Source organism: Dipodomys spectabilis, unplaced genomic scaffold (genome assembly GCF_019054845.1).
Source record: "Dipodomys spectabilis isolate Male_0828 unplaced genomic scaffold, ASM1905484v1 ptg000006l, whole genome shotgun sequence".
Classification (NCBI taxonomy): domain Eukaryota; kingdom Metazoa; phylum Chordata; class Mammalia; order Rodentia; family Heteromyidae; genus Dipodomys; species Dipodomys spectabilis.
The window spans coordinates 7,465,733-7,491,960 of NW_024870683.1; the positions used below are offsets into that span (position 1 = coordinate 7,465,733).

At 48.2% G+C, this 26,228-nt stretch overlaps 2 protein-coding genes across 6 annotated transcripts in view; one reads left to right on the forward strand and one right to left on the reverse strand.

The window, feature by feature from the left end:
* Positions 1-14,134, forward strand: part of Rusc2 (RUN and SH3 domain containing 2) — a 53,636-nt gene extending 39,502 nt beyond the window's left edge. For 2 of the 4 annotated variants that reach the window (XM_042696615.1, XM_042696606.1), the window contains exons 2-12: positions 77-2,173; positions 7,747-8,388; positions 8,612-8,797; positions 8,966-9,106; positions 10,682-10,758; positions 10,956-11,130; positions 11,237-11,342; positions 11,836-11,882; positions 12,280-13,111; positions 13,198-13,335; positions 13,418-14,134. In XM_042696615.1, coding sequence (XP_042552549.1) covers positions 169-2,173; positions 7,747-8,388; positions 8,612-8,797; positions 8,966-9,106; positions 10,682-10,758; positions 10,956-11,130; positions 11,237-11,342; positions 11,836-11,882; positions 12,280-13,111; positions 13,198-13,335; positions 13,418-13,619 — 4,551 coding nt within the window. In that variant the 5' untranslated portion in view covers positions 77-168 and the 3' untranslated portion in view covers positions 13,620-14,134. The remainder of the gene's footprint in view (positions 1-76; positions 2,174-7,746; positions 8,389-8,611; positions 8,798-8,965; positions 9,107-10,681; positions 10,759-10,955; positions 11,131-11,236; positions 11,343-11,835; positions 11,883-12,279; positions 13,112-13,197; positions 13,336-13,417) is intronic. The other 2 variants (XM_042696632.1, XM_042696624.1) reach the window with 2 other exon arrangements.
* A 372-nt stretch (positions 14,135-14,506) lies between these two features.
* On the reverse strand, positions 14,507-16,355 carry Fam166b (family with sequence similarity 166 member B). 2 transcript variants are annotated; one of them, XM_042696650.1, is made up of 6 exons: positions 16,235-16,355; positions 15,631-15,854; positions 15,367-15,548; positions 15,101-15,155; positions 14,827-15,024; positions 14,507-14,610 (listed from the first exon to the last, which is right to left on the reverse strand). In XM_042696650.1, the coding sequence occupies exons 1-6, from the start codon at positions 16,288-16,290 to the stop codon at positions 14,522-14,524; spliced, it is 804 nt and encodes a 267-aa protein (XP_042552584.1). In that variant the 5' UTR covers positions 16,291-16,355; the 3' UTR covers positions 14,507-14,521. The 2 variants fall into 2 exon arrangements, with proteins under 2 accessions (XP_042552584.1, XP_042552575.1); XM_042696641.1 differs by having other exon boundaries at positions 14,507-14,628.
* Between the last annotated feature and the right edge of the window lie 9,873 nt (positions 16,356-26,228).

The following is a 26,228-nucleotide window of genomic DNA, read 5'->3' on the forward strand; positions in this document are numbered from 1 at the left end:
AATGCTGGGGGGAAGGGCACATCCTTGGCTTCCGGGGAGGTGACATTAGGTTCCCTTTCTTTCCCTCTCTTTCCAGGTGCCAAGTTCTCCTGATGAAATGTGTTCTGCCCCACTGGGCTCTGGGGGCAGTGTCTGGTGCTGTTGATGCCCTAGTTCGAACTTTCCAAAATGGATAGTCCCCCAAAACTGACTGGAGAGACCCTCATCGTGCACCACATCCCCTTAGTGCACTGTCAGGTCCCAGACAGGCAGTGCTGCGGAGGAGCGAATGGAGGGAGTGGGAGCACAAGACCCAATCCTTTCTGCCCACCCGAGCTGGGCACCACCCACACTGACCAAGACCTGGGGCAAGCTGACTCCCTGCTGTACAACAGTCTGCACGCTGGTCCAGGGACATCTACGCGGTCAGCAGACAGCGCCAAGAGTAGGGGTCGAGATGGACGAGGCCCCGGGGCCATCAAACGACACAATCCCTTCTTGCTGCAGGAGGGTGTGAGTGAGCCAGGACTGGGTGACCTGTATGATGACTGCATCGGAGATAATGCCACCCAGCAATCCTTCCACCTGCACAGCGCCAGCCAGCCCTCCTTCCATCTGTCTTCTTTTCAGCTGCCTCCATCTGGCCCTGGAGTGGGCAGGCCGTGGGGGGCAACACGCAGTCGAGCTGGAGTGGTTGAGGGGCAGGAACAGGAGCCAGTAACATCTGTGGATACCCAGCAGTGTGGTAGTGGCCACTGCTGCCGGCCAGAGATGGAAGCAGAGATCATGGAGCTGGATGATTGTGGGGGCCCCGGCGGGAGCGGCAGTGGAGGGGGAGCCAGCGATACCTCTGGCTTTTCCTTTGACCAGGAGTGGAAGCTCAGTTCAGACGAATCCCCAAGGAACCCTGGACACGCTGGCTCGGGGCCGCAGCACTGCCGCTGCAGTAGCACGTCCAGTCAGTCAGAGGCAGCTGACCAGTCCATGGGCTATGTCAGTGACTCCTCCTGCAACAGTTCAGATGGTGTGCTGGTCACCTTCAGCACTCTCTACAACAAGATGCATGGCAACTCCAGAGCCAATCTCAACTCCGCCCCACAATCCTGCAGCGACTCCTCGTTCTGCAGCCACTCAGACCCTGGCGCCTTCTACCTGGACCTGCAGCCCTCCCCAGCCGAGTCAAAGATGTCGTGTGAGTCCCACCACCCGGAAAGTGGAGCCAGGGAAGGGGGCTATGGTTGTCCTCATGCCTCGTCTCCTGAGCTTGATGCCAACTGCAACTCCTACCACCCACACTGTGAGCCCTGCCCAGCGGCGGCTGACCTCACAGCCTGCTTCCAGAGCCAGGCCCGTCTTGTTGTGGCCACACAAAATTACTATAAACTTGTCACCTGTGACCTGTCCTCCCAATCATCCCCAAGCCCTGCCGGCTCATCCATCACCAGCTGCTCTGAAGAACACACCAAGATAAGCCCCCCTCCAGGCGCCGACCCAGACCCAGGCCCCAGCCAACCCTCTGAGTATTACCTCTTCCAGAAGCCAGAAGTCCAGCCAGAGGAGCAGGAAGTCATGGGCTCCGCATCCGAAGCAACAGCAGCTGTGGGCCCCCCTGTGCTTGAGGGGCAGGTGTACACAAATACATCCCCCCCCAACCTCAGCACTGGACGGCAGCGCTCACGCAGCTATGATCGCAGCCTTGAGCGCAGCCCTCCTGTCCGCTTGGGCTCACTGGAACGTATGCTCAGTTGCCCAGTACGCTTGAGTGAGGGCCCTGCAGTCCTGGCTGGGCCTAGCTCCCCACCCAAGAGGGTCACGTCCTTTGCTGAACTCGCCAAGGGCAGGAAGAAAGCTGCAAGCTCTGGCTCCCCGCAACTTCGGGGGAGTATTGGAGACTCCTCGCAGGAGTTCTCACCCATCCAGGAAGCCCAACAAGATAAGGCGGGCCCACTGGATGAAGGCACTCACTGTAGCCATAGCCTACCACCCATGCCCTTGGGGCCAGGTCTAGACCTACTTGGCCCAGAGCCCTGGTCCACCCAACTCTATCAGGGACCTCAGTCCAATGAGATGCCACCTACTGGTCTCAGAGTTGCTGGGCAAGCCCCCTTGGCCCAGCTGATGGATCCAGGGCCTGCTCTCCCAGGGAGCCCAGCCAAGAGCCATACCCAGAGGGATGCAAGAGCTAGAGCTGACGGTAAGGAACTTGGAGGTCATAGGGACAGCGTCCTCAGTGATCAATCCCTCCAATTAGGAGTTCTTCAGGCTAGATTTATTGTCTTACCAGTCCAGAGCACATACTGCCCATTAGTGGGGGTAGGGGAGGAGGTATACCAAAAAGATTGATTTATTTTAAACAAAGGATTCAGCTTGATTCTGAACGTGGATGACTGGAAAGGTGGTACTATGAACAGGGATTGTAAACACAGACGTAGATTTATAGAAAGGACAAGGCATGTGTTGAGTTTAGGACATTAAGGAATTTGCGATGTTCAGGGGACCACCAAGGGATGTATCCAACAGGAAAACCACATTGGTGGGAGTGGAGTTCATCCTTTGTCCACTGATTATAACTACATGAGATCCAAGCTGGATGCAATGAAACGCATCTACCCTATAGTCCCACGATAGGGAGACAGAGCCTAAGGGAGAACTGCTTGACCCCAGAAGTTGACACCAGCCTAGACTGTCTCAAAAAACAAAGCTGGCACCAGTGGCTCACGTCTGTGATCCTAGCTACTCAGGAGACTGAGATCTGTGGATCATGGTTCAAAGCCAGCCCAGGTAGGAAAGACCATAGACTCTTTATTTCCAATTTATTACCAAAAAGCTGGAAATGGAGCTGTTACTCAAGTGGTGGTAGAGCTCTAGCCTTGAGCAAAAAGGCTCAAGGACAGTGCCCAGGCCCTGAGTTCAAGTCCCAGGACTGGCACAAAAAAAATTAAAAAGAGATTAAGAGAGATAAATCTGACCCTTGACCCTTTAGCTCCAAGTAGCCTCTTTAGGCCTGCTTTTTCCCTGTTGGTTTTTTAGGTTTTTATTACATTTTAAGCAATTATTTTATACTAGGCTTTCTGCTAAGATGGTGCTAGTGATAGAGAGATCATCTGTGTCCGCAAGGAATCCCAACTAAAGATAGAAACTGAAAAGGAACTATCACTCGAGAGAGAGAGAGAGAGAGAGAGTGTGTGTGTGTGTGTGTGTGTGTGTGTGTGTGTGTGTGTGTGTGTGTGTGTGTGTGTGTGTGTATGTGTGTGTAGCTAGTGGAGCTTGCACTCAGGGCCTCATGCTCTTGCTCAAGGCAGAAACTGCAAGTACACCAGTTTGGTATAACCACTTGGGATGGGATAGAATCTTTGAAGGATTGTAATCAGGGGAGTAACTGTGTTGTTGTTTTGATTTTTTTGTTTGCTTAATGCTATGTTTTGACTTAAGTTTTAGAAGCTTACTGGTAATTTGGATTGGACTAGAAAGAATGTCTCTCTGGAGTTAGGAGAGACTATCATGTAGGTTGGAAATTCATTGGAATAAAAGTATAGTAGTTGTAGCTGGGCACAGTCCTAGCCACTCAGGAGGCTGAGATCTGAGGATTGTCGCTCAAACTCAGCCCAGAGAGGAAAGTCCAAAGACTTTTATCTCCAATAAACTACCAAACAGCCAGAAGTGGAGCTGTGACTCAAGTGGTAGAGCACCAGCATTGAGCTGAAAAGCTAAGGGACAGCACCCAGACCCTGAGTTAGTACTGAAGCTTTTAAAAAAAAAAAAAAAAAAAGTAGTTGAAGTTGTAAAGGTAGATAAGAACATCCAGGAAGAATGTGTAGGGTTATAAAGGATAAAGATACAAGGTTTGGGGTTGGGAAGGTGGCTCAGTGGTAGAGCACTTGCCTTGCATGCATGAGGCCCCAGCACCACATAAGCAAAAAGAAAAAAAGCCAGAAGTGGCGCTGTGGCTCAAGTGGTAGAGCACTAGCCTTGAGCTGAAGAGCTGAGGGACAGCGCCCAGGCCCAGAGTTCAGGCCCCACGACCGGACCCAAAAAAAAAAACAAGGTTAGAGCCTAAATCACTAGAGACATAGATACAGAACAGCATAGGATACTGTGGTTTAAGGGATGATCATAGTGAACCTTAAGAGGCTGAAATAAAGCCAGGCACTGGTGGCTCACACCTGTAATCCTAGCTACTCAGGAGGCTGAGATCTGAGGGTCATGGTTCAAAACCAGACAAGGCAGGAAAGTCCACAAGACTCTTTAATCTCCAGTTCACCACCAGAAAACTTGAAGTGGCACTGTGGCTCAAAGTGGTAAAGCACTAGCCTTGAGTGAAAAAGCTCAGGGACAGCACTCAGGCCCTGAGTTTGAGCCCCACAATTGACCAAAAATAACAGCAAAAAATAGTCTGAGATTAATTGACTAGAAAAATCTGAAGAGGGTGGAATCACAGAAGAGGAAAACAAAAATCAAAAAACAGTTGCTGGGCACCAGTGACCCATGCTTGTAATCCTGGCTGCTCAGGAGGCTGGGGTCTGAGGATCAAGATTAAAAGCCAGCGTAGAAAAGCCCAGGAGACTATCTCCATTTAACCAGCAAAATGTTAGACTGGAAGTGTGGCTCAGGTGGCAGCACACCAATCATGAATGAAAAAGCCAAGTGAGAACACAAGGCCCTAAGTTCAAGACCTAATACTTGCCTTAAAAAAGAAAACTCAAAGGTGATCTAAAGGGGAAATCTCACCTAAGATAATACTGGCAGATCCTAAAAGCAACAATCAGACTCACGAGGGAAGAAGCTGTACCCCAGAGGGCTTGAAGGGCTGAAAGGAAAAGAGGGTAAAGCAGAGGTAACAAGTGCCCCCACAGTTCAGTTTGGATCTGGTGTCTTCTCGGGAAAAAAAAAAAAGGTTTTACTAAAAACATAAGTGCGAGCTGGGCACCAGAGACTCACACCTGTAATCCTAGCTACTCAGGAGGCTGAAATCTAAGGATTGCGATTTGAAGCCAGCCCAGGCAGGCAAGTCCATGAGACTCATCACCAGTTAACAACCAGAAAGCCACAAGTAGAACTGTGACTCAAGTGGTAGAGCACTAACTAGCCTTAAGCAAAAGAGGCACAGGGATCGTGCTCAGCCCCCAAGTTCAAGCCTCAGGACCATCAAAAAGAAAAAAATAAGTAAATAATTCAGACATTTTATATAGGAGGAGGTATAATAAGGCTAAGATTGGGAGGACCTAGTCGGATAGCTGTCATCATTTCTGCCTTGAAATGTGATTACATGTGATTAAAATAGGAGGAAAGAAAGAAGACATCCAGTGGGGAAAGCTGAGTGCTTAAAAATGGGGGTGTTGGCTCAGTGGTAGAGCACTTGCCTTGCATGCCTGAGGCCCTGGGTTCGATTCCTCAGCACCACATAAGTAAAAAGAAAAAAAGCCGGAAGTGGCGCTGTGGCTGAAGTGGTAGAGCGCTAGCCTTGAGCTGAAGAGCTGAGGGACAGTGCCCAGGCCCAGAGTTCAGGCCCCACAACTGGACCCCCCCCCAAAAAAAAATGCGGGTGTGATAAGAGTACAGGTTGTGAGGATGACAGGTTGGGAAAGCTGCCGAGAACATTTGACCTGATTTTGTGGCCAAACAGATATACTACATTGGCATTTCACAGAACTACCTAATTTATATAGGATGATTCTAGATGCAATAAGACTGTCCTGAAGAGTAGGGATTCAAGCCAGGTGCCAGCAGCTCACGCCCATAATCCTAGCTACTTAGGAAGCTAAGATCTGAGGATCACAGTTTGAATCCAGCCCAGGAAGGAAAGTCTACAAGAATCTTCAATTAACTCCCCCAAAAAGCTGGAAGTATGGCTGTGGCTCAACTGGTAGAGCACCAGCCTAGAGCAAAAAAGCTCAAGGACAGCACCCATGCCCTGAGTTCCATTCATTCGTTTAACTGTTCAGGACACGCTTTTTTACACAATCCTATTTTAGGCACTAGATATACAGCAGGGACTAAAATTTCCTGCTTATGAGAAGTAATAGACAATAAACACACTAAAAAGGTACTTTCTGATCGTGAGTGCTTTCCAGAAGGGCCAGGGTGGGCGTAGAAACATTACTTGAAGGAGTTAGAGCTGATGTCTGAGTGATGAGATTTGACACAATGAATACCAAGTACAAAAGGCCTGAAGATGTTAATGAATTTGGTGTAAGGTCAGAAGTATGCTTAGAACATAGCCAGAGAGGATGACAGCATGCTTTCCAAGCACTAAAGACAGCAACAGATTATTGTTAGAAAGCCTTCTGAGGGCATGATTCTGAAACACCTCCCTAATGACACTTGGTGGCTATCCCTATGACTTACTAATGTAGGAAGATGAGGGGTAGAAAAGCCCAGCCTGGTCCCACTTCATGGTCATTTTTGTACAGAGAGAATATTGGATCCGGAGTCACACTTGGGCACAATTCAGGCGCTATCTAGTTGTGTGAATTTGAGAAAATGACTTTGTCTCTCTAAATTGAAATGTTTCTGATCTAAGAATACTAATTTCTTCCTTGTACAATCGTTGAGCCACGCCCAGAGTTTTAGGCCCTGTGAATGCTGATGGCGCCACCTTGTGTTTAGCTAAAGGTCCACAACATGTGCAGTATTAATTGGAGTGTAGTCTATACACAGACACTGTCACAGGACAGTGATCTAGTGTCTTATATGGCCTTGTTTTGAGGTTCATTAACCTGTACTGGTGGGGGGAAAAAAAAAACAAGAGATGCAGAATTGGGGCCCACACTCCTTCCCAGAGGGAGCAGATGTAGGTTTTCCAGTTCCAATGAGAGGATAATGGGATAACAGAAAGGCTGGTTCTAGCTACAAATAAAGAAGTGTTTTTATTTATTGTCAGTTGTGGGACTTGAGCACTGATCCGGAGCTTTTGTGGGTTTTGTGCTTTTTGTGTTCAAAGCTAGCATTCTACCACTTTGAGCCATACATAGCTCTACTTCTGGTTTTGGGGTGGTTAATTGGAGATAGGAATTTCATGGACTTTCCTGCCCAGGCTAGCTTCAGACCGTGATCCTCAGATCTCAACCTTCTGAGCAGCTAGGATTATAGATGTGAGCCACCAGTGCTTGGCAAGAAGTATTTTTTAATCTTTAGATTTGCTCAAGAATGAAATGTGGTATGAGAGGAGATGCGATGATGAATGAGTGAAAAAGCTTGACGTCAACATCTTGACATTAAAAGTCTGTAACTGACTTTAAAACTTTAGACATTGAAACAAATAGTGGTTTCTTTCACTGACTGCAATAGAAATCATCAGGGAAAATTAATAAAGGTGATAGCTGCTTTAAAATAGCAAATTTTAAATGGAAGCAAAGTCCTATGACAGAATGATCTAGACATCAAGAGGAAGGTCAAGTATATTTGTGGGCTTATGGGTCATTTGTATAGAAGTCTGAAAATGAGCTCTCGTGCAAGGGAGAAAGTTTGAAGTGAGATACAAGAATTGAGCCTTAAGATACCCCTTAGTACCTCTGGAATTAAGAAAATGCCATGGGCCTGAACAACCAAGGGGCATTAGACAGTCCAGTACCATAAAAACATAGGAAAGTTTTGCTAGAAGAGGGAGCGATGTGTCATTCATGAGTTTGGATTACTCAGTTCCTACAACGTAGGTCCTACCCATCTTTCCCAGTGTTCATCATCTCCTGTGTGCTTCACTGTTTCTTCTCTTATGAATTTTCATGTGACTATTTCCATCTGACTACTTTTCCATCCCTGTTGCCACAGGGGGTGGTGCTGAGAGCCGACCCGTCCTTCGCTACAGCAAGGAGCAGAGGCCAACCACGCTGCCTATCCAGCCCTTCGTGTTCCAGCACCACTTCCCCAAGCAGCTGACCAAGGCCCGGGCCCTCCATAGCCTTTCCCAGCTCTATAGCCTTTCTGGCTGCAGCCGTGCCCAGCAGCCTGCCCTGCTGGCTGCCCCCACTGCTCAAGGCCTAGCCCCAGCTCCCTCAGGGGAGCTGCAGGCATCTACTCCCCAAACCACTGGCAGAGGTGCCAGAAAAGCTGGGCCTGAGCCAGAGACCTCACGGCCATCACCACTGGGAAGCTATTCTCCCATCCGGAGTGCCGGCCCTTTTGGGCCCAGCACTGATTCTTCTGCCTCTACTTCATGCTCCCCTCCTCCAGAGCAGACTACAGCCCCAGAAAGCCTACCCCCATGGGGCCACTCCTGCCCTCCAACTGGCCAGCCTGCCACCTGCCAGCAGCCACAAAAGGAGGAGCAGAAGACACTGACCTTGGCTGAGTACCGACTCCATGGAACAGGAAGCTTGCCACCTCTGGGCTCCTGGAGGTCTGGCATCAGCCGGGCAGAGAGCCTGGCCCGAGGCGGTGGTGAGGGCAGCATGGCTTCCAGGCCCAATAATGGTATGAGTTTCATCCCTGACCCAAGCAGTTTTACCTCTATCTTTCTTATACTCAAGCCCAGAGTCAGAGGTTCAATTGTTTGCATCTTCTTCCCAGCACCTGTGGATAACATCTACCTTTTCCCAACCCTAGTGGGTTTATGTGGGCCATTGGGTGATATGCAATCCTGTCTCTTCCTAACTCTTGCTTGTCTGTCTCTTCTGCTGATCTGTTCTGCCTCCAGCCAACCACCTCTCCCCTCAAGCGCTCAAGTGGCGGGAATACAGGAGGAAGAACCCGCTAGGGCCACCTGGTTTGTCAGGGAGCCTAGACCGAAGGCCGCAGGAAGCTCGGCTGGCCCGCAAGAACCCCATCTTTGAGTTTCCCGGTTCCTTCAGTGCTTCCAGCCATCTGAACTGCCGGCTGAATGGTGTGTGGGCAAGGTCCCGGTCCACATAGGGCAGGCTCTGCCACAGCTGGGAAGGGCCAAAGAAGGGGTCGGTCCCACAGGACAGGTCTCAAAGATTACAAGGCACTCAGCTGAGCTAAGCTCTTGGAAAGAAAGTTGCTCAGGACTGATTTTTTTTTCTCTTCCCAGGTTACATAGTGAAGCCACTACCACTAACCTGTACTGACTTCCAAGACCCCTTTTCCTTGACTGAGAAGCCTCCAGCTGAGTTTTGTCTGTCTCCAGATGGCAACACAGAGGCCATTTCCATTGATCTGCTTCAGAAAAAAGGTGTGTATCATCTCCAGACCAGGCCAGGAATTAGTCACTACCTATGCACAACTGTTGCCCTACTGTTGCTCTCAGATCATTTCCCTGTCTTCAAACTCCAGGTGCTAGGGCAGGAAGTAGAAGTTAATGTACCCTGTGAGTGATCAAGTCACTTATCAGATTCTTAGAATAAGGCCAAAGTCTCTTCTCTTGATAAGCTGAGTATAGGGAGAGAGAATTACATACTAATAAAGCCGTGCCTAAGTGCTCTAGTGGGTATAAGTGAAGGTGCAATAGGGCCTAGCAGCTGGGGTCGGCATGTTGATGACATCCAAGGTAAGAACTGGCAAGAACACTCTATTTGGCAAATAAATGACCATTGGACTACAGGGAGATGGTCGGAGAAACCGACCATCTGAAGGGCTGAAGGATCTTGTGAAAGGAAAAAAAGATGACAGTAGAGACTGAATGAGATTCAACGCTTAGGGAGGAGCAAGAACTTTAGAATGATGAGGAGCAGTACCTGTTTCCAAGATGAGCAAGGAGAGGGGAGGGAGTATATAGAGAAGGAGAGGAAAAGCTTATAGAGCCTGATATAATTACGCATTTTGGGGCTGGGAATGTGACTTAGTGGTAGAGTTCTTGCCTAGCATGCATGAAGCCCTGGATTTTTTTCCTTAGTACCACGTAAACAGAAAAAGCCAGAAGAGGTACTGTGGCTCAAGCGGTAGAGTGCTGGTCTTGAGCAAAAGCAGCTCGGGGACAATGCCCTGGCCCCAGGACTGACAAAAAAAAATTATTATTATTATTACATATTTTGGAGGGAGAGAGATGAAGGAATTTGCAAACAATGGCCCATATTTTCTGTGTCAAGAGGAACTAAGGACTTAAAGGATAAGGATTTTTTTTAAGCTGGATGCCAGTAGCTCATGTCTTTAATCCAAGCCACTCAGAAGGCTGAGATCTGAGGAATTTAAGGTTCAAAGTCAACCCAGGCAACAAAGTCTATGAGTCTCTATCTCCAGTTAACTAGCAAAAAGCTGTACTTGGAGTTATGGCTCAAGTGTTAGACAACCATCCTTGAACACAAAAGCTCAAAGACAGTACCCAGGCTCTGAGTTCAAGCCCCAGCACAATCTAAAAAATGGGGGCAATAAAGATTTTGCACTGGAACTTGAAGATATAGCAGATGACATGTCCCATAAGGTACATAACAAAGTATTACCCTTGGATGGCACCATTAGGAAGAATCGGGGTTTCTTCCAACAGCAGTCAGCGGCCTGCTTTCTCAAAGCAAAGAAGACTCCTAGTTGGATTGATCCAGGATTGGAATAGGGGGGGCTAAGGAGTGAGGAGGTTGAGAATCTTCACACTGGTGTGCCTGAAGTGGGCCCAGGCTAGGAGGCGAAGAGAACTGGCACAAACAGAAAAGGGCCAGTCCTGCTGTCTCCATGCGGAGACCCATGGGCAGGTGAGAGGACTGCTTGCTGCAAGTCAGTGTAGGAGGACTTCCTAATCCCCACCGAGGGCTACGCTCCCCTGCTGGGTCCCCAAGGACTTGTGTAGGGACCTGTTACATCAAATGCTTCTTTGTAGGACTCGTTAAAGCTGTCAACACTGCTGTGGACCTCATTGTGGCCCATTTTGGTACAAGCAGGGATCCTGGGGTGAAGGTAGGCAAGAAAATGTGGAAAGCTTTGCCCTGCAAACCCTCACTTGATGTGTGCCTTTCCTTGCTCTTGTGCATTTCAAATCCCAAATTGGAACTCAGGGATAGGGATGGCAAGAAGGGAATTGTAAAGGTCAATTGAGAGAGAACCAAGGTCAGGCTTCTTGTGATTTCCTGAGAACTTCCCTACTTCATCTACAGGCAAAGCTGGGAAACAGTTCTGTGAGCCCCAATGTAGGCCACCTGGTTCTGAAGTACTTGTGCCCAGCAGTCCAGGCGGTGCTGGAGGACGGGCTCAAGGCCTTCGTACTAGATGTCATCATTGGACAACGTAAAAACATGCCATGGAGTGTGGTTGAGGCCTCTACACAACTGGGTAAGTACTAGGTGGCAACCTTGGGACTCTGGGCTGAATTTATGGTTGCAGAAGCTGGTTATAGGACCTTCCCCACCCCTACTCCCCAACCCTGTCTTTCTCCTAGGTCCATCTACTAAAGTCCTGCATGGCCTCTACAATAAAGTCAGCCAGTTCCCAGAGCTCACCAGTCATACCATGCGCTTCAATGCCTTCATCCTCGGCTTGCTCAAGTGAGTATGCAGAGGAACAGGAGTTCCTGAACAATCAGTAGCCCCAGCACCTCTTCTTAGGAGCCAGCTCCCTTGACTGAGACATGAGTGGATCTGCAGGCGCTGAGTCAGGCCTCACGCTTAGCGCCGCCTCTTCCATCCCGCTGAAACCTCTTAGCAGCCAGTGCTTCCTACCCAACACGCCACCCTCTGACACGGGTCCCCAACATGCTTTTCTGCTTTTACAAACCTAAAACCTGGACTCTGTGGGAATGAATTGGGTATCTTTAGTTTCTCTGGGTCTTGTGAACACTAATCCTCCCGATTCCAGCTCTACCTCCAAATCTTGCTTGAAGCAAGAAAGTTCACCTTAGAGCCCACACTGTAGTAATATTCATTCTTAAGTATAGGCCCCATTGTCCATTTGGGCCCTGGGCCACTTGGCCTCTCAGTAGACTTGAGTCTTATGTAGATAGATTCCATTCTCAACTCTTTCTTGCCTATCTCCCTACAGCATCCGGTCTCTGGAGTTCTGGTTTAATCACCTCTATAACCATGAAGGTAATGCCCAAAATCTGCTCTTTCAAACTCAATATAGGCCAGGCCTCAGGAAACTAGTGGTAGGGAGGCAGGTGGGTGGGCCTTCAGCCTCAGAGCTTTGGCCTTCTTCATAAGTCCTTCCTTGGTCTCCGCTTTAGTTAGAACTTTGGAGGCAGCAGGAAAGTCAGGCAATCTAGAAGTCAGGGTGACCAGAAACCCCAACATCTCTTCTCTAAATTGAGAGCCACCATCACTTTGGGTGGCAGTGTTCTGCAGGAGTCATCATAACCATGAATACATGGGGGGCATGTGGCCTGTGTAGCAGTGTGCAGTGGCTTGCCCAGGTTGCTTTCTAGCACCTTCTGCTTAGGCCAGGCTCTGCTTTTCTGTGTCATTCAGACCCGCTCTCTTTCCTTAGATATCATCCAGACTCATTACCAACCCTGGGGCTTCCTGAGTGCCGCTCACTCCGTGTGCCCTGGTCTCTTTGAGGAGCTGCTGCTGCTGCTGCAGCCTCTAGCCCTGCTGCCCTTCAGCCTCGACTTGCTCTTCCAGCACCGGCTGCTGCAAAGCGGGCAGCAGCAGCGGCAGCATAAGGAACTGCTGCGGGTGTCCCAGGACCTGCTGCTCTCTGCCCACTCAACACTGCAGTTGGCCCGGGCCCGGGGCCAGGAAGGCCCTGGAGACATAGACAGGGTGGCCCCTGGGGAGCGGGTGAAGGGTGTGGGTGCTCCAGCAGGTGGAGAAGAGGATGAAGAGGAGGAGACAGAAGAGGTGGTACAGGCAGCTGGGGGCCCTGGGAGTAGCAGGTGGACCCGAGGCGGGCAGGCAGGCTGGTGGTACCAACTCATGCAGAGCTCCCAAGTATACATCGATGGCTCCAGCGAGGGTTCTAGATTCCCTCGAGGGAGCAGCAACAGCAACAGTGGCACTGGCAGTGAGAAAAAGAAAGGAACAGGAAGTGGGGGGCCTCCCCAGGCTCCACCACCCCGAGAGGGAGTCGTGGAGGGGGCTGAGGCCTGCCCTGTCCCTGAGGAGGCCGTTGGCCGGGAGAGGGGGTGGCCCTTCTGGATGGGGAGCCCGCCTGACTCTGTGTTGGCCGAGCTGAGGCGCAGCCGTGAGAGGGAGGGACCCACAGCGGCACCTGCGGAAAATGAGGAGGGGAGCGCAGAGCCTTCATCCGGGGGCATCAAGTGGGGGCATCTCTTTGGCTCTCGGAAAGCTCAGCGGGAAGCCCGGCCCACAAGCAGGTAAGAGTCCAGCCCAGGTGTGGCTATGACAGTGGAGAGTCTGGTCTGAGTTGAGACACAGAAACAGCTTGCGTGTTCTCCCCTAGGCTGCCTTCAGACTGGCTGAGCCTGGATAAATCCATGTTCCAGCTAGTGGCACAGACGATGGGCGCCCGCCGGGAGCCCGAGCCCAAGGAAGGCCTGCCGGAGCCGCCCTCTCCAGCCCTGTCCTCCAAGCCTCCATGGTGAGCCTGGGAAGTGCAAAGATTAGGGGGCACGTTTGGTTTTTGATGGGGTTTCTCTGACCTCCATTTTTGGATTCTCTAGTGAGGTGCAGGCACTGTGCCACCATCTGGCCACCGGCCCTGGACAGCTGAGCTTCCGCAAGGGAGATATCCTCCGCGTGCTGGGCCCAGCAGGAGGAGACTGGCTGCGCTGCAGTCGTGGTCCTGACACGGGCTTGGTGCCTCTGGCTTATGTGACATTAACCCCAACTCCAAGTCCAACCCCTGGAAGTAGCCAAAACTGAGGCCCTGTGCATGCTGTGGCCTCGGGGACCCTCATAGCCCCCAGACTCAGAGAGCACTTCCCAAGCCCACTGGCTTGGCCACAGACAGTAGACAGAGCTGGGGCCACATATCCCTGTGCTGGCACCTGCTCCCTGTGCTCAGTATTAATTCCTCCCAGTAACTGTCCCAGTGACCTCGTCCACACCTCCACCAAGAAAGGAGGGAAGGGACATAGCACTGGGCTGCCAGGATTTCCCCAGTCCAGCTGGGACTACTCTTCCATGGGTGGGGACCAGTAGGTTCCTACAGAGGGAAGTGGCCCAGAAAGCTATTTGTAGGGCCTTCTAGGCCAAGTGAACATGAAGATGGGTAGCAGTATTGGGGCTAGATCCCTAAGGCCCCCCCGCCCAAGCTGTAAATAGGCTGTGACCAGTGCCTGGTCATCAGAAGAGGGAGGAGCCCAAGCTTCTGTTTATGTATTTATTTATTTATTTATTACATCTATTAATTAAAAAAAAAAGGTGCTCAGCCTCCACACTGTATTCTTGGTGCTGTTCCCCACCACCTCTCCTTCCCACCTCTCCCTTCCAGAAGAATGACTGAGATAGAGAAAAACAAAAGATGCTTGACTCATGCCTGTAATCCTACTCTTCAGGAGGCTGATCTGAGGGTCAGGGTTCCAAAGCCAGCCCAGGCAGCAAAGTCGCATGAGACTCTCTCCAATTAACCACCAAAAGGCCAGACGTGGAATCTGTGGCTCTTCCAGAGGTAGAGTTTTAGCCTTGAACAAAAAAGCTAAGGAATAGTGCCCAGGCCCTGAGTTCAATTCTTGTCACACACACACAACACACACACACACAACACACACACACACACACACACACACACACACACACACACGGAAGAACTTAAATCCAGATACCTAAGCCAGGAGCTGCTTCTGAGAGCTGTTGAGGCCCAAGGCATCCTGGGTCAGATGCCCAAATGTATGACCAAATTGGAACTTATATCCTGTGTGGCCAAGAGAACCTGTCATTGTAGCCAGTGGCATGAAAAAGCCAGTTAAAATTCTCAGCCAGTTGCATGAACTCTTAAAACTGCCCACCAAAATCTGGCCCTAACTCTCCACTGTGAGTACCTCAGTTTCCCTGTCCACTTGTCTCATCCCCCAAGCCACCCTTGCCTACACACACATCCCGGTCCCTGCCTCCCGCAGGCCCCTCTCACCTGGCACATAGCCCCCATAGTGGGGCAGAAGACCCATGTTCTGAAGGTAGGTTCTAGGAAGTGGGGGAAGAGTTTGGGGCTCCTTCGGGGACCTGTGCCTAGGGTGCTTTTGCTCAAACTCCTGCAGTGCTTGGTTGGTGAGCACTGGGAAGCTGGAGCCGAAGAGGAAGCGAGCACGAGGCACGTAGCCAGTGAAGCCTGGGGAAATGTGGGCACTGAGTCAAGACATCCTGGGGTCTCCCCGTGCCTTTGGTCACTACCCACTTCCTCTCACCTGACATGAAGAACTTCCGAGGGTCTGTGTCATCCATGGAGTAAGGAGAAGCCTGTGAGAGAAGGTGATGGAAGAAAAATAGGCTTGTCAAGTTCATGCTCTCAAGATGCAGCTGGCAGTTGAGCCCCACCCCTCTGTACCCACAGCCATACGAACTGTGGTCTCCCTTAGACCTAGACACACAAAGCCAAGCACCCCCACCACTTCACTACCCTCTCTCCTCCACCCCGCCCCCCAGCCTTCTTTACTTGTTTCCCCTCCTGCGTCAGCTCTGGCTTTTCTGCCTCTGGCTCTTGGTGTTCCTCCGTGTCCTTTTCTTCCTTGGCCTCCTCGGGTGACTCTTGACTGCCCTGCCTGCTCCCATGCTGCTGAGTAAAATCACTGAGAGCCTCGGCCCAGACCTGGCTGCAGCTCTTAGCAAGGATGAACTGTGCCTGGGGGACAAAACCTAGGGGCGAGGGCAAGGAAGATACGTTAGTATCTGAGACAGGCTCCAGGCTGGGAACATCTGCTCACGCCTGTATACAGACCCGTGTACCCCGGGATCATGCTGGAGCTGAGTCTTTCGTGCCCACGCCTGGGAGGTAGCCTCTTCCTGGGAAACTCGGGAGATCTTGGAGGCCAAATGGGAGGCAGAAGCGTGCGGTGGGCAGGAGGCCAGGCAATGCCAGGAGGGCCTTGAAGTAGCTGACCAGTCACCTGCCCATAGGTCTGTCCCATGCTGAACCGAAGTAGTGGGCAGTGTCCAGTGTACCTGTAGCATAGGATCCACTCACTTACCTCCAGAATCCCCCATCCCAGCATGCCCAGAGACAGGAGCAGAGACCCTAAAGCGCCCCCCCCCCCCACCCCGCCCCGTCTTTCCAGACTCAGACATGTCTAAACCCTCTGAGCCTGAGCTTTCAGCCCTTCCTCTTCACTGTTAGCAGTTCCCGTGGAGAAAACACAAAGCTTTGAAGTAGACCTAGCCATCCTGTTCCCTCACTGTTTCCTTTCCATCCAACACCATGTACACCCTAGCCTCAGGCCTCCAAACCATTATGTCAATTTGACCCCAAGGGCTAAGTAACCCAACTCCTAGGACCCTGGATCCCCATTTCCAGAAGCCAGCAGGGAAGTAAGTAAAAATCTTACCCTGGGATATAATGAGGGTTCTGGGGCTTGAGCCCTGGGATGAAGGTGGTGGTCATAGCCAGGCAATTCCTTTGTTTCTAGCCGAGCCTGAGTGAGCCTCTAGGTTGTGTGTACTGTTGTGTCCAGGGCTTCACAGGCAGAGGAAGGGGGCGGGGCTTTGGGGGGAGAGGGCAGGGAGCACTAGGGTGACAACTGAGCTGGAGGACAGGCTCCTGGGCCGTCCTGCACCCGAGCAGGGAAGCTCTAGGTGGGATATAGAACAAAACCGCTCAGTCCATTCAACTCACACATCCTGCTTTAAAAAAAAAAGCCTTCCCTGGCTGAGCAGGGTTCCCTTCCTTATGGAAGGAGCAGGAGTTACTGTGGAAAGATCAGAAGCCCAAAGAGGATACGGTAAGAGGGAAACAAGATCCTAGATATCTCTGGGCAGTAACAGTAAATGTATTTTCAATGATGTCACAAAGGATTCTTTCTTGAGTACCTGCTAAAGGCTGAATCATCCACTCAACAAAATATGCCATGCTCTGCTCAGACCTGGAAGGTGAGAGAATGTGTACTCTGTGGGAGTGAGGAAAACACAAATCCATGCCCCACTGTCCTCACAAAACTATTCGCCCTCTCCCCTGTGAGGTCCCAATGAACATATATGAGTATTTTCCAACTCAAGACTGTGAAGCCAGAACGGGGGACGTGGGGGCAAGAGCACAGGCGTGAGACAAAGCAGGTGTGGGCTCCTACAGTGGTCTTGGATGTGGACCTCAACTTCTTGGAACAGGCAACTTAACTCCTGAACCTGAATTCCCTAGATCCTAATGCAAGGATTAAAATCATCTAGTCAGTATGTGTGAAGGTGCTGGCTGCTACAATTGAGTTTCCTCCCCTACTCATTGTAGTAGATGATAAGTGACTAGAAATTAAGTATGTGTAAGTATTCTTTCTGTGTGAATTCAGAGGATGAAGATACAAAGATAGAACTGGGGTATAAGACCAGCAAGCAAGTTAGAATTTGTTAAGAAGTGACCCAGACTCTTAAGAGAAAGTACCAGCCAGAAGGACCAGATGTCAGACAGGCAGGGAGGATGATTAGAATTCAGATCTGGGCTTGAGTCAGAACCAGACTGAACACCTTTTTGAGGCAGAGAGACTATTCATCTACCAGAGAGGCTGTGAGAATTCCTATACTGACATGTCAAGAACTGTGCAAAGCCAGGCGCCAGTGGCTCACGCCTGTAATCCTAGCTACTCAGGAGGCTGAGATCTGAGGATCACAGTTCAAAGCTAGCCTGGGCAGGAAAGTCTGTGAGACTCTTATCTCCAATAACACTAGAAAACAGGAAATGGCGCTGTGGTTCAAGCAGTAGAGCACTCGCCTTAAGCTGAAGAGTGCAGGGACAGCACCCAAGCCCAGAGCCCACGACCAACAACAACAACAAAAAAGAATTGTGCAAGACACTGGGCCCCAAGGAATACAGTTCATATTCCCACTGCCCTGCCAAGGATGGCCTTGGTAAGTGCCATTTAGAATTAGTCTGCTGAACTTGGCTTATAGTTAAGGCGATCTTCCAGAGAGACTCTGGGAGCTGAGAGAACAGCCCAGAATAGTAGTGGTGTGTCAAGGTAAACAACCTGGCCTTTGGATTCTGTTGGCTGTGCAATTTCTACCTCTTCCCTCCCCCATCTCCCTTTTTCTTCTTGTTATTCTAACCAGTCAGAACTTCAAGGAGGGGCTGGGAAGGTGACTCAGTGGTAGAGCGCTTGCCTTGCATGCTTGAGGCCCTGGGTTCGATTCCTCAGCACCACATAAGCAAAAAGAAAAAAGCCAGAAGTGGCGCTGTGGCTCAAGTGGTAGAGCGCTAGCCTTGAGCTGAAGAGCTGAGGGACAGTGCCCAGACCCAGAGTTCAGGCCCCACGACCGGACCCAAAAAAAAAAAAAAGAACTTCAAGGAGGCTTGGAAAGGCAGATCCAGGAATGAGTCTTGATTGGGTCCATCATGCCAGTCCCATTCCACCTGCTAACAGCTGAGTAAAGCTGCTGACATCACCCAGAAGTGGATGGAATCCTGGCATTCTGGACAATATGAGAGTCTACTGAAGGAAAAAAAAGACTAATTGAAACTCTAGCTTCACTAGATATGGATCTTGACCAAATTCATTGAGCCTAGGTTTTCTCATCTGTAAAATGGGAAAACTAATGTTTTCCTCAGAACAAGATAAAACCCATTAGATGGTACATAATTAACTATGTCTCCATGTCTAGTGAATGTCTATGTCTATCTAGGTGCTAACTAGCTTGATGGGAATGAGGAAAGAGTCAAGGGCAGTCACAAATGTTGCAAGTTTGGAAGGAAGAGTCTATAAAGTTGAAAATGGAGCTAGGCGTTGGTGGCTTACACCTATAATCCTTGATACTTAGGAGGCTGAGATTTGATAATCAGGGTTTGAAGCCAGCCTGGGCAGGAAAAAAAATCTATGATACTCTTACCTCCAATTATCCAGCAAAAACTCAGAAGTGGAGCTGTGGCTTAAATGGGAGACCACCACAGCAAAAAAGGCAAGAGAAGGTGTAAGGCACCAGCACACAGAGAGGGAGGGAGGGAGGGAAGAAGGGAAAGGAAAGGAAGGGAAAGGAAAGGTAGAATTACAGGTTGAGATATGGGTTAGCACACAGGTACTATAACAGGTTTTTCTGCAGAGAAGACAATCATAGCTAAAATCAGGATATGGATTAAAATTAAATTGAGGGGCTGTAGGTATGGCTCGGTGGTAGAACACTTGTGTGCCATGCACCAGGCTCAGCACCTCGGGAAGGAGGCAGAAACCAAGAAACAAGTCAGATAGTCACATTTCTGATCTAGGAGGACGCCTGCTCTGGTTGCCTGTTGCTTTTATTTCCATCCATGCAATTAATATTTCTAAGGCTCTGAGTTCTACTTAGGAAAGGGTGAAAAGGAATTTTCATTGCTTCCACCCAGTGGGTAGTCATCACAGTAACCCAACCACAGCTCGCTCCTTCTGGGAGCTGCCACACTCACTGCCAGAGTTGGGTGTGGCTGTGGAAATATTTATAACTCGAGACAGCATCTCATGCAAGATGAAAGTCCACTAGGAAAGCAGCTGGCAGCAGCCCGCCCACACTGCTAGGTCTCCGGAATGGTAGTCCACAGCTTTCTGATCTGCCTTTGATCCCATCCAGGAATTGCTTGGAGATTTTATACAGATCTCACACCAGTGAATTAATTGTAAGTCAGCTTTGCTGCAAGGATAAATCCCCTCTATTAGAATAAGTTTTTTTTAAAGTGAGACTTTGGAAACAAGTTCCCAACTCAAAAGGCCATGAACATTTTAAGAAGTGGGAAGAATAAACTCCAAAGAATTATATAAAACACAAAGCCTTGTTTTGTTTGTTTTTAAAGGTTTGGCTGCAATAAAACTGCATTAAAAGAAAAATCCAGAAATTAAAAGCATGGGTCTTAGGGACTTCAGATGGCATAAGACATAGTAGTTAGATGCATGTTGTTGTCAAATGTTACTTTTGTTTACCCTACTGCTTTCATTTATTTTCTCTTTCCTTTAGCCCTTCTGTTTTCCCTTAATATTTCTGTCTTCTTCTCTTTCTTCCTTTTGTTCCATATTGAGGATTGAACTCAGAGCTTGCATGTCTGCCACTTGAGCCACACCCCAGTCCAGGAATAGTTTTCATGAATGCTTATTTTATTACACATTGCAACAAAAGATAAAGCAGAGCCAAATGCCAGTGGCTTATGCCTGTAATTCTAGCTACTCATGTGGTTGAGATCTAGGGGATCAAGGTTTGAAACCAGCCCAAACAATGAAGTCTGAGAGACTCCATCTCCAATAAACCAGAAAAAAAAGCCAAACTGGAGGAGACTTGGCTCAAATGGTAGAGAGCTAGCCACAAGAGAGCAAACCTAGCATGCCTGAAAGCCCTGGATTCGATTCCTCAGTACCACATAAATAGAAAAAGCTGGAAGTGGTGCTGTGACTCAAGTGGTAGAGTGCTAGCCTTGAGCGCAGACAGGTTCAGGGACAGTGCCTAGACTCTGAGTTCAAGCCCCTGGATTGGCAAAAGAGGTGGGGAGGAGGGAGGGAGATGGAAGAAAGGAAGGAAGGAAGGGAAAGAAAGAAAAGAAAGGAAGGAAGGAAGGAAGGAAGGAAAGACGGTCTGGGATGTAGCTCAGTGGCAAAGCGCTTGCCTAGCAAGTGCAACAGCCTGGGTTTGATCCCCAGTACCAAAAAAGAAAAGACAAAAAAATACAGTTAAAGAAAGAGAAAGAGAGAGAAAGAAAGAAAAGAAAGAAAGAAAGGAAAAGAAAAAGGAAACAACCTGAAAAATGTGCTGAGGTAGAGGAGGGATAGAAAAACAGGCCTTTTCTAGCTCTTTCAGTGGAAAGGAGAGCAAGCAGACCTCTGCCTGTGAAGGATGACACCTATCCAAAGCCATCATCAGCTGGGAGCTGGTGGCTCATACCTGTAATCCTAGCTATGCAGGAAGCTGAGATCTGAGGATCACAGTTCAAAACTAGCCTGAACAAGAAAGAGACTCTTATCTCCAATTAACTACCAAAAATCCAGAAATGGAGATGTAGCTCAAGTAGCAGAGCACCAGCCTTGAATGTAGATAAAAAATTAGCCAGGTGTCCATGGCTCACACCTGTAATCCTAGCTACTCGGGAGGCTGAGATCTGAGGATCGAGGTTTAAAGCCAGCCCATGTAGGAAAGTCCATGAGACTCTTATCTCCAGTAAACCACCAGAAAACTGGAAGTAGCCCTGTGGCTCAAGTGGTAGAGTGCTAGCCTTGAGCTGAAGAGCTGAGGGACAGCGCCCAGGCCCAGAGTTCAAGCCCCACAACAAATAAATAATAATAAAAATTTAAAAAGCTAAGGGACAGAGACTAGGTCCTGAATTCAAGCCCCATTAATGGCACCAAAAAAAAAGCCATTATCATGTGTGTCATGCATCTCCTTAGGATTCTGAAGTCTGAGAGGTTAGATTACTTGCTCTGTCTCCCAGGGATCAGCCCAGTATGGATCATAAACATGCAACATTGGAAGCAGCCAATGTATGTCCATAAGCAAGGGAGCCATGTGTCCATTCACCATGGAGTCTTTCAGGAATACCTTTTCTCTCTCTCTCTCTCTCTCTCTCTCTCTCTCTCTCTCTCTCTCTCTCCATATATATATATATATATATATATTACACATTATATACATGCATATATAATGGGAATAGGAACTGGAAGGACAGCAGCATGGAGAAGAGCAGCTCTTGCTTGGTGGTATGATTATGATAAATGTGCACTGAAGAATTTCTGGGGAAGGTTCAAGCTCAAGTACTGGCACACACAAACCCACAAAGACAAAAATTTTCAAATGGGAATTGGGAAATCTTGGCAAATGGTCACCCCTGTCTACAGCAGAATCTGGAGCCTCCCCTAAAGTGAAACTTCCCTAGTTAGACAGATAAGACAACAAATAAAGAGAAAGCAATAGGTTCACAATTTAAAAAAATGTCCCAGTGTATAAGAAAATAAGCCACTTATATATAAGTCATCAGAAACCTTGAACAGTAGACTTAGATATCTTAGAACAAAAAAAATAGTTAAAATATTCCAGGATGCCACTTGGATAAGGAATGGAAAACAGATTTAGATTGTTTCCTACCAAAAGCCAGGAGAAAAGCAGAGGCTAAAGGAAACAAAGTTTCTTTCAATTGTGCAGGATGAATAATTGTGCAAGATGCTAAGAACACAGAGTGACTGTTCTTAACAATGTAATATTGTATACTCAAAATTGGTTACCACAGTAGATTATTTTCCTATTATGCCCTGCTAAGAAGTCAAGAGGGTGGATCTTCTGGGGTGTTCTTATCACTAAACAAAGTAGGTAAGTAGGGCAAGAAGAAACTTGACTTTGTACTGGAGTTTGAGCTTGGGGCTGGGCACTGTCTGTTAGCTTTTTCCCTTCAAGGCTGGCACTCCACCACTTGAGACACAGCTCTATTTCTGGCTTTTTTGTTTCGTTTTGTTGCTGGGCCTGGGGCTTCAACTCAGGGCCTGGGCGCTGTTCATGAACTTCTTTTTGCTCAAGGCTAGTGTTCTACCACTTAGGCCAGAGCTCCACTTGAAATTTTTTTTTTTTTTTAAATGGGGGTTTGATTATTGGAGATAAGAGTCTCCCAGACATTCCTGCCTGGGCTGGCTATATAACTGTTATTCTCAGATCCCAGCCTCCTGAGTAGCTAAGCTTACAGGAGTAAGTCACTGATACCTGCAAAATAAGACAATTTAAGCATAAAACATATGTACTAAATTATTAGTTCATAATAATACAAAGAAATTTTCATTAGTCAACCTTGGAAGGTTCTAGGCAACTAAAGTATTATCTAAAAGTCGGTTAAAAGAGAAACTAACATTCATCCAGCTTTCTGTGTAACAAATAGTGAACATGGCCATGACAAATGACCGAGACAACAGGAATTTAGGAGAGGAAGGGTTTATTTGGGGTCACTGTCTCAGAGGGTTCAGTCCATCCAGGCAGGAGCAGAGCCATTCACACCATGGCAAAAGGAAGCAGAATGCCTGTGCTAGCCACTTTTCTCCATTTTCCCCTTTTATTCCATCTAGTCCCCCAGCCCATGGATGGTGCTACCCACATTTTGTCTTCCTGGAAACTCTTCACAGGTACACTGTACTAATCTAGGTGCTTCTTGTAATATCCCAGCTTCCCAGAACCGGTGGAACTCGAACCTACACTTGGCGAAAGGAGTCACCAGCACTCAGTCAAACTGGCTGGGAGCCTTTTATTAGCCACGTGGCATCTGTCCCCAGCTTGCAGAGCTGGGGAACAGCCCCATTTGCTTTTCATGGGTGTTTTTTAATATATATAGGAAGGGGTTTCCCATGGGTGATGTTTACCAAAGCAAGCAAGCAAGGTTACAGAAGCAAAACATAGCCTTGAGGCACAAGAGCATAGGCAAAACATAATCTTGACTTGGTCAGCATGACTGATAGCATCAATGCTATTGACACTGTTGATACTTGATTACAAAAAGTCAAAACATATCCTTGGATTACAGAAGTCAAAATACAACCTGGGGTGAGGGTAGTCTATTTTACAGAAATGATTTTTCTTATAAGCTCCTGACTAATATAGCAACTCAGGACAGCTGGTGATAAGCCTCAAGGTTGTCAGTGGCTTCAGCAAAGTTTGTGGTTAACTGCAAAGCTGCCAGCCTGGAAAGCTTGAGAGAGGGAGAGATGTTCTTTTGCTTTTTAGCAAGGATGTAAAGGGGTTAAGGCTGGCATTTGACCTGGAGTTTCTCTCTACAGATGTTCTGCATTTAATATTTGGCCCCATTTTTAATAAAATCAATAATTTATTCTGTTTCTGATTTCACATCTTACATTCTCAAGCCAATCAAGTTGACAAGATTAATCATCGTAGACGTTTCTCTTTTCTTTACAGAAAAAGAAAGTATGATAGAATGAGGATAATATTTCCTAACTTTATATTAATTAATTAATTAATTAATCAAGTGATAGGGACAATTTTGTACCTAGAGAACAATTTGCAATGTTGAGAGATATTTTTGGTTGTCACAATGAAAATGGGTGCATCTAGTGGGTTAGAACTGGGGAATCTGGGAAATATCTGAGATAGGGCTTAGGCACTGTGAGACAATACAATAAAGAATTGTAGAAGTGGGCACCAGTGGCTCACATCTGTAATCCTAGATACTTGGGAGTCTGAGATCTGAGGATCCCAGTTCAAAGCCAGCCCATGCAGGAAAGTCCATGAGACTCTTATCTCCAATTAACCACCAGAAAACCAGAAGTGGTGCTGTGCCTCAAAGTGGCAGAGCACTAGCCTTGAGCACAAAAGCTCAGGGACAGCGCCCAGACCTGAGTTCAAAATGTCAATGGTATCAGAGAAAATCCTGATCTAGATGATGATAGTCACTTACATCAAAAAAGATCACCAGGGCTGGGAAGGTGGCTCAGTGGTAGAGTGCTTGCCTTGCATGCATGAGGCCCTGGGTTCGATTTCTCAGTACCACATAAGCAGAAAAAGCTGGAAGTGGCACCGTGGCCCAAGTGGTAGAGTGCTAGTCTTGAGCTGAAAAGTTGAGGGACAGTGCCCAGGCCCAGAGTTCAGGCCCCACGACAAAAAAAAAAAAAAAAAAGGAAAGGTCACCATTTTGTTGAGCTGGTGTAGCAGTACATCCCCACACCAGGAGGCAAGAGGATCATGAGTTCTAAGCTAAATCCATACTGAGGTCCTGTCTGGAAAATTGAAGGCCTGGGATGTGGCTCAGTAGTCATGCTAAAGGGGTAGGGAGGGAGGAAACCTAATGGCTAAAAATAAGGATTTGGATAAGGAATCACATACTAGACTTCTGAGAGTAATGGAATTACTTGTAACATATAGTAGAGTCTTGCTGACCTGCAGGCCCCATAACCTGTGGAAAATTATAACCCCAATCTGACTAACCAAGGCTAAAAACTCCCTTGGCCCAACATGTAGGAAAAGCTAATGACACATAAGCCAGTTTTCTAGGACTGACCAGATCTATAGACACAAAACTTGACTTCCAGGACAGCACTCATTGACCCTGCCCACTCTCCCCAGAGTATACTTTTGCTTTGCAAAAATGTTACACCTTGCTTTGCATTAATCTGCTTTTACTTTAGAATCCTCCATGTCTAAAATAAGAACTTTCTGGTCCCTGAACCCAGCCACCTGAATCCAGTAGCATGTTTGGTGAGCTAGCCAGGAGGGTCAAGGAAACTCCTACTCAGAAGCAGATGTCTTTATCTTCCTTCAGTCCTGACAAGACAGTCTCTCTGTTCCTATTTACTTTGTTGTTTCTTTCTTCTCGGCTAGTACATCTTATACTTATTTTCCTACTCTGTTTCCATAGTGGTGAGGGAAGAATGAGGTGGTTATTTTTTGGCACAGGAATCAAATTGGGCAATGCTTGACTTGCTGTGAACATTTTGTTGTTGTGGTGGTGGTGGTGGTGCTTGAACTCAGGGCCCGGGTGCTATCCTGAGCAATTTCATTTAAGGTTAGCTTTGAGCCACAGCTCCACTTCTAATTTTCTGGTGGTTAATTGGAAGAATGTCATGCACTTTCTTGCCCAGCTGACTTTAAACCTCGATCCTCAGATCTCAGCCTCCTGAGTAGCTAGGATTACAGGCATGATCCACCAGGGTCTGAAACATTTGAATATTTTGGCCTGACCATTTATTTGCTGTTACAGGATCTGAGGAGCCTTTAATTACCTTATACAGGCTTGTCTTGTCTATCACCTGATCTCTTGCCAGCATGAAACCCACTTTACTGCACTATCAACCCAAGCCATCAGAAGGAAGCTCTGGACCTCCAAAGTTAGCGCTCAGAAGGAAGCTCTGGACCTCCAAAATTAGCGCTCAAAGTTAGACTTCAGTAGTTATCGCTGGAGCTCCAAACCACTCAGATCTAGATCAAACAGAGGAGGAAGGATGTGGGGCACAAGATGTGAGACAAAGCTACAGACTGGAGAAGAGAAGAAATTTCTTGCTGTGCAAGGAGTCATGCTACCTCCAAATCACTTGGGAACCCACTCTCACAAAGACCTCCTGAAGAAGATTGTTTCAGCTGCAAACGTTCTGGGCATTGGATGACATCCTCGAGGATGACAGCTACTGAAGATGCCCCTATGCAAGCAAAGGGGGCATTGGAAACAAGCCTGTCCTCAGCTCGGAAGGGAGCTAAGATCACATCTTGAAAAGTAACTGCTAGCTATGTCTAACTAAAGTTTCTAAAGGTCCTCTGTGGGCCCCACCAGGATTTTTTGCATCCAAGGGGTGAGACCCTATTATTGGCTGGACAAAGCCAATAAGCTTGCTCCATTCCTTGTTGATCTGGGAAGTGCCTTTTTTGTTCTGTTTTACTTTCTCATCCTGAACCTTATCGCCCAATACCTACACT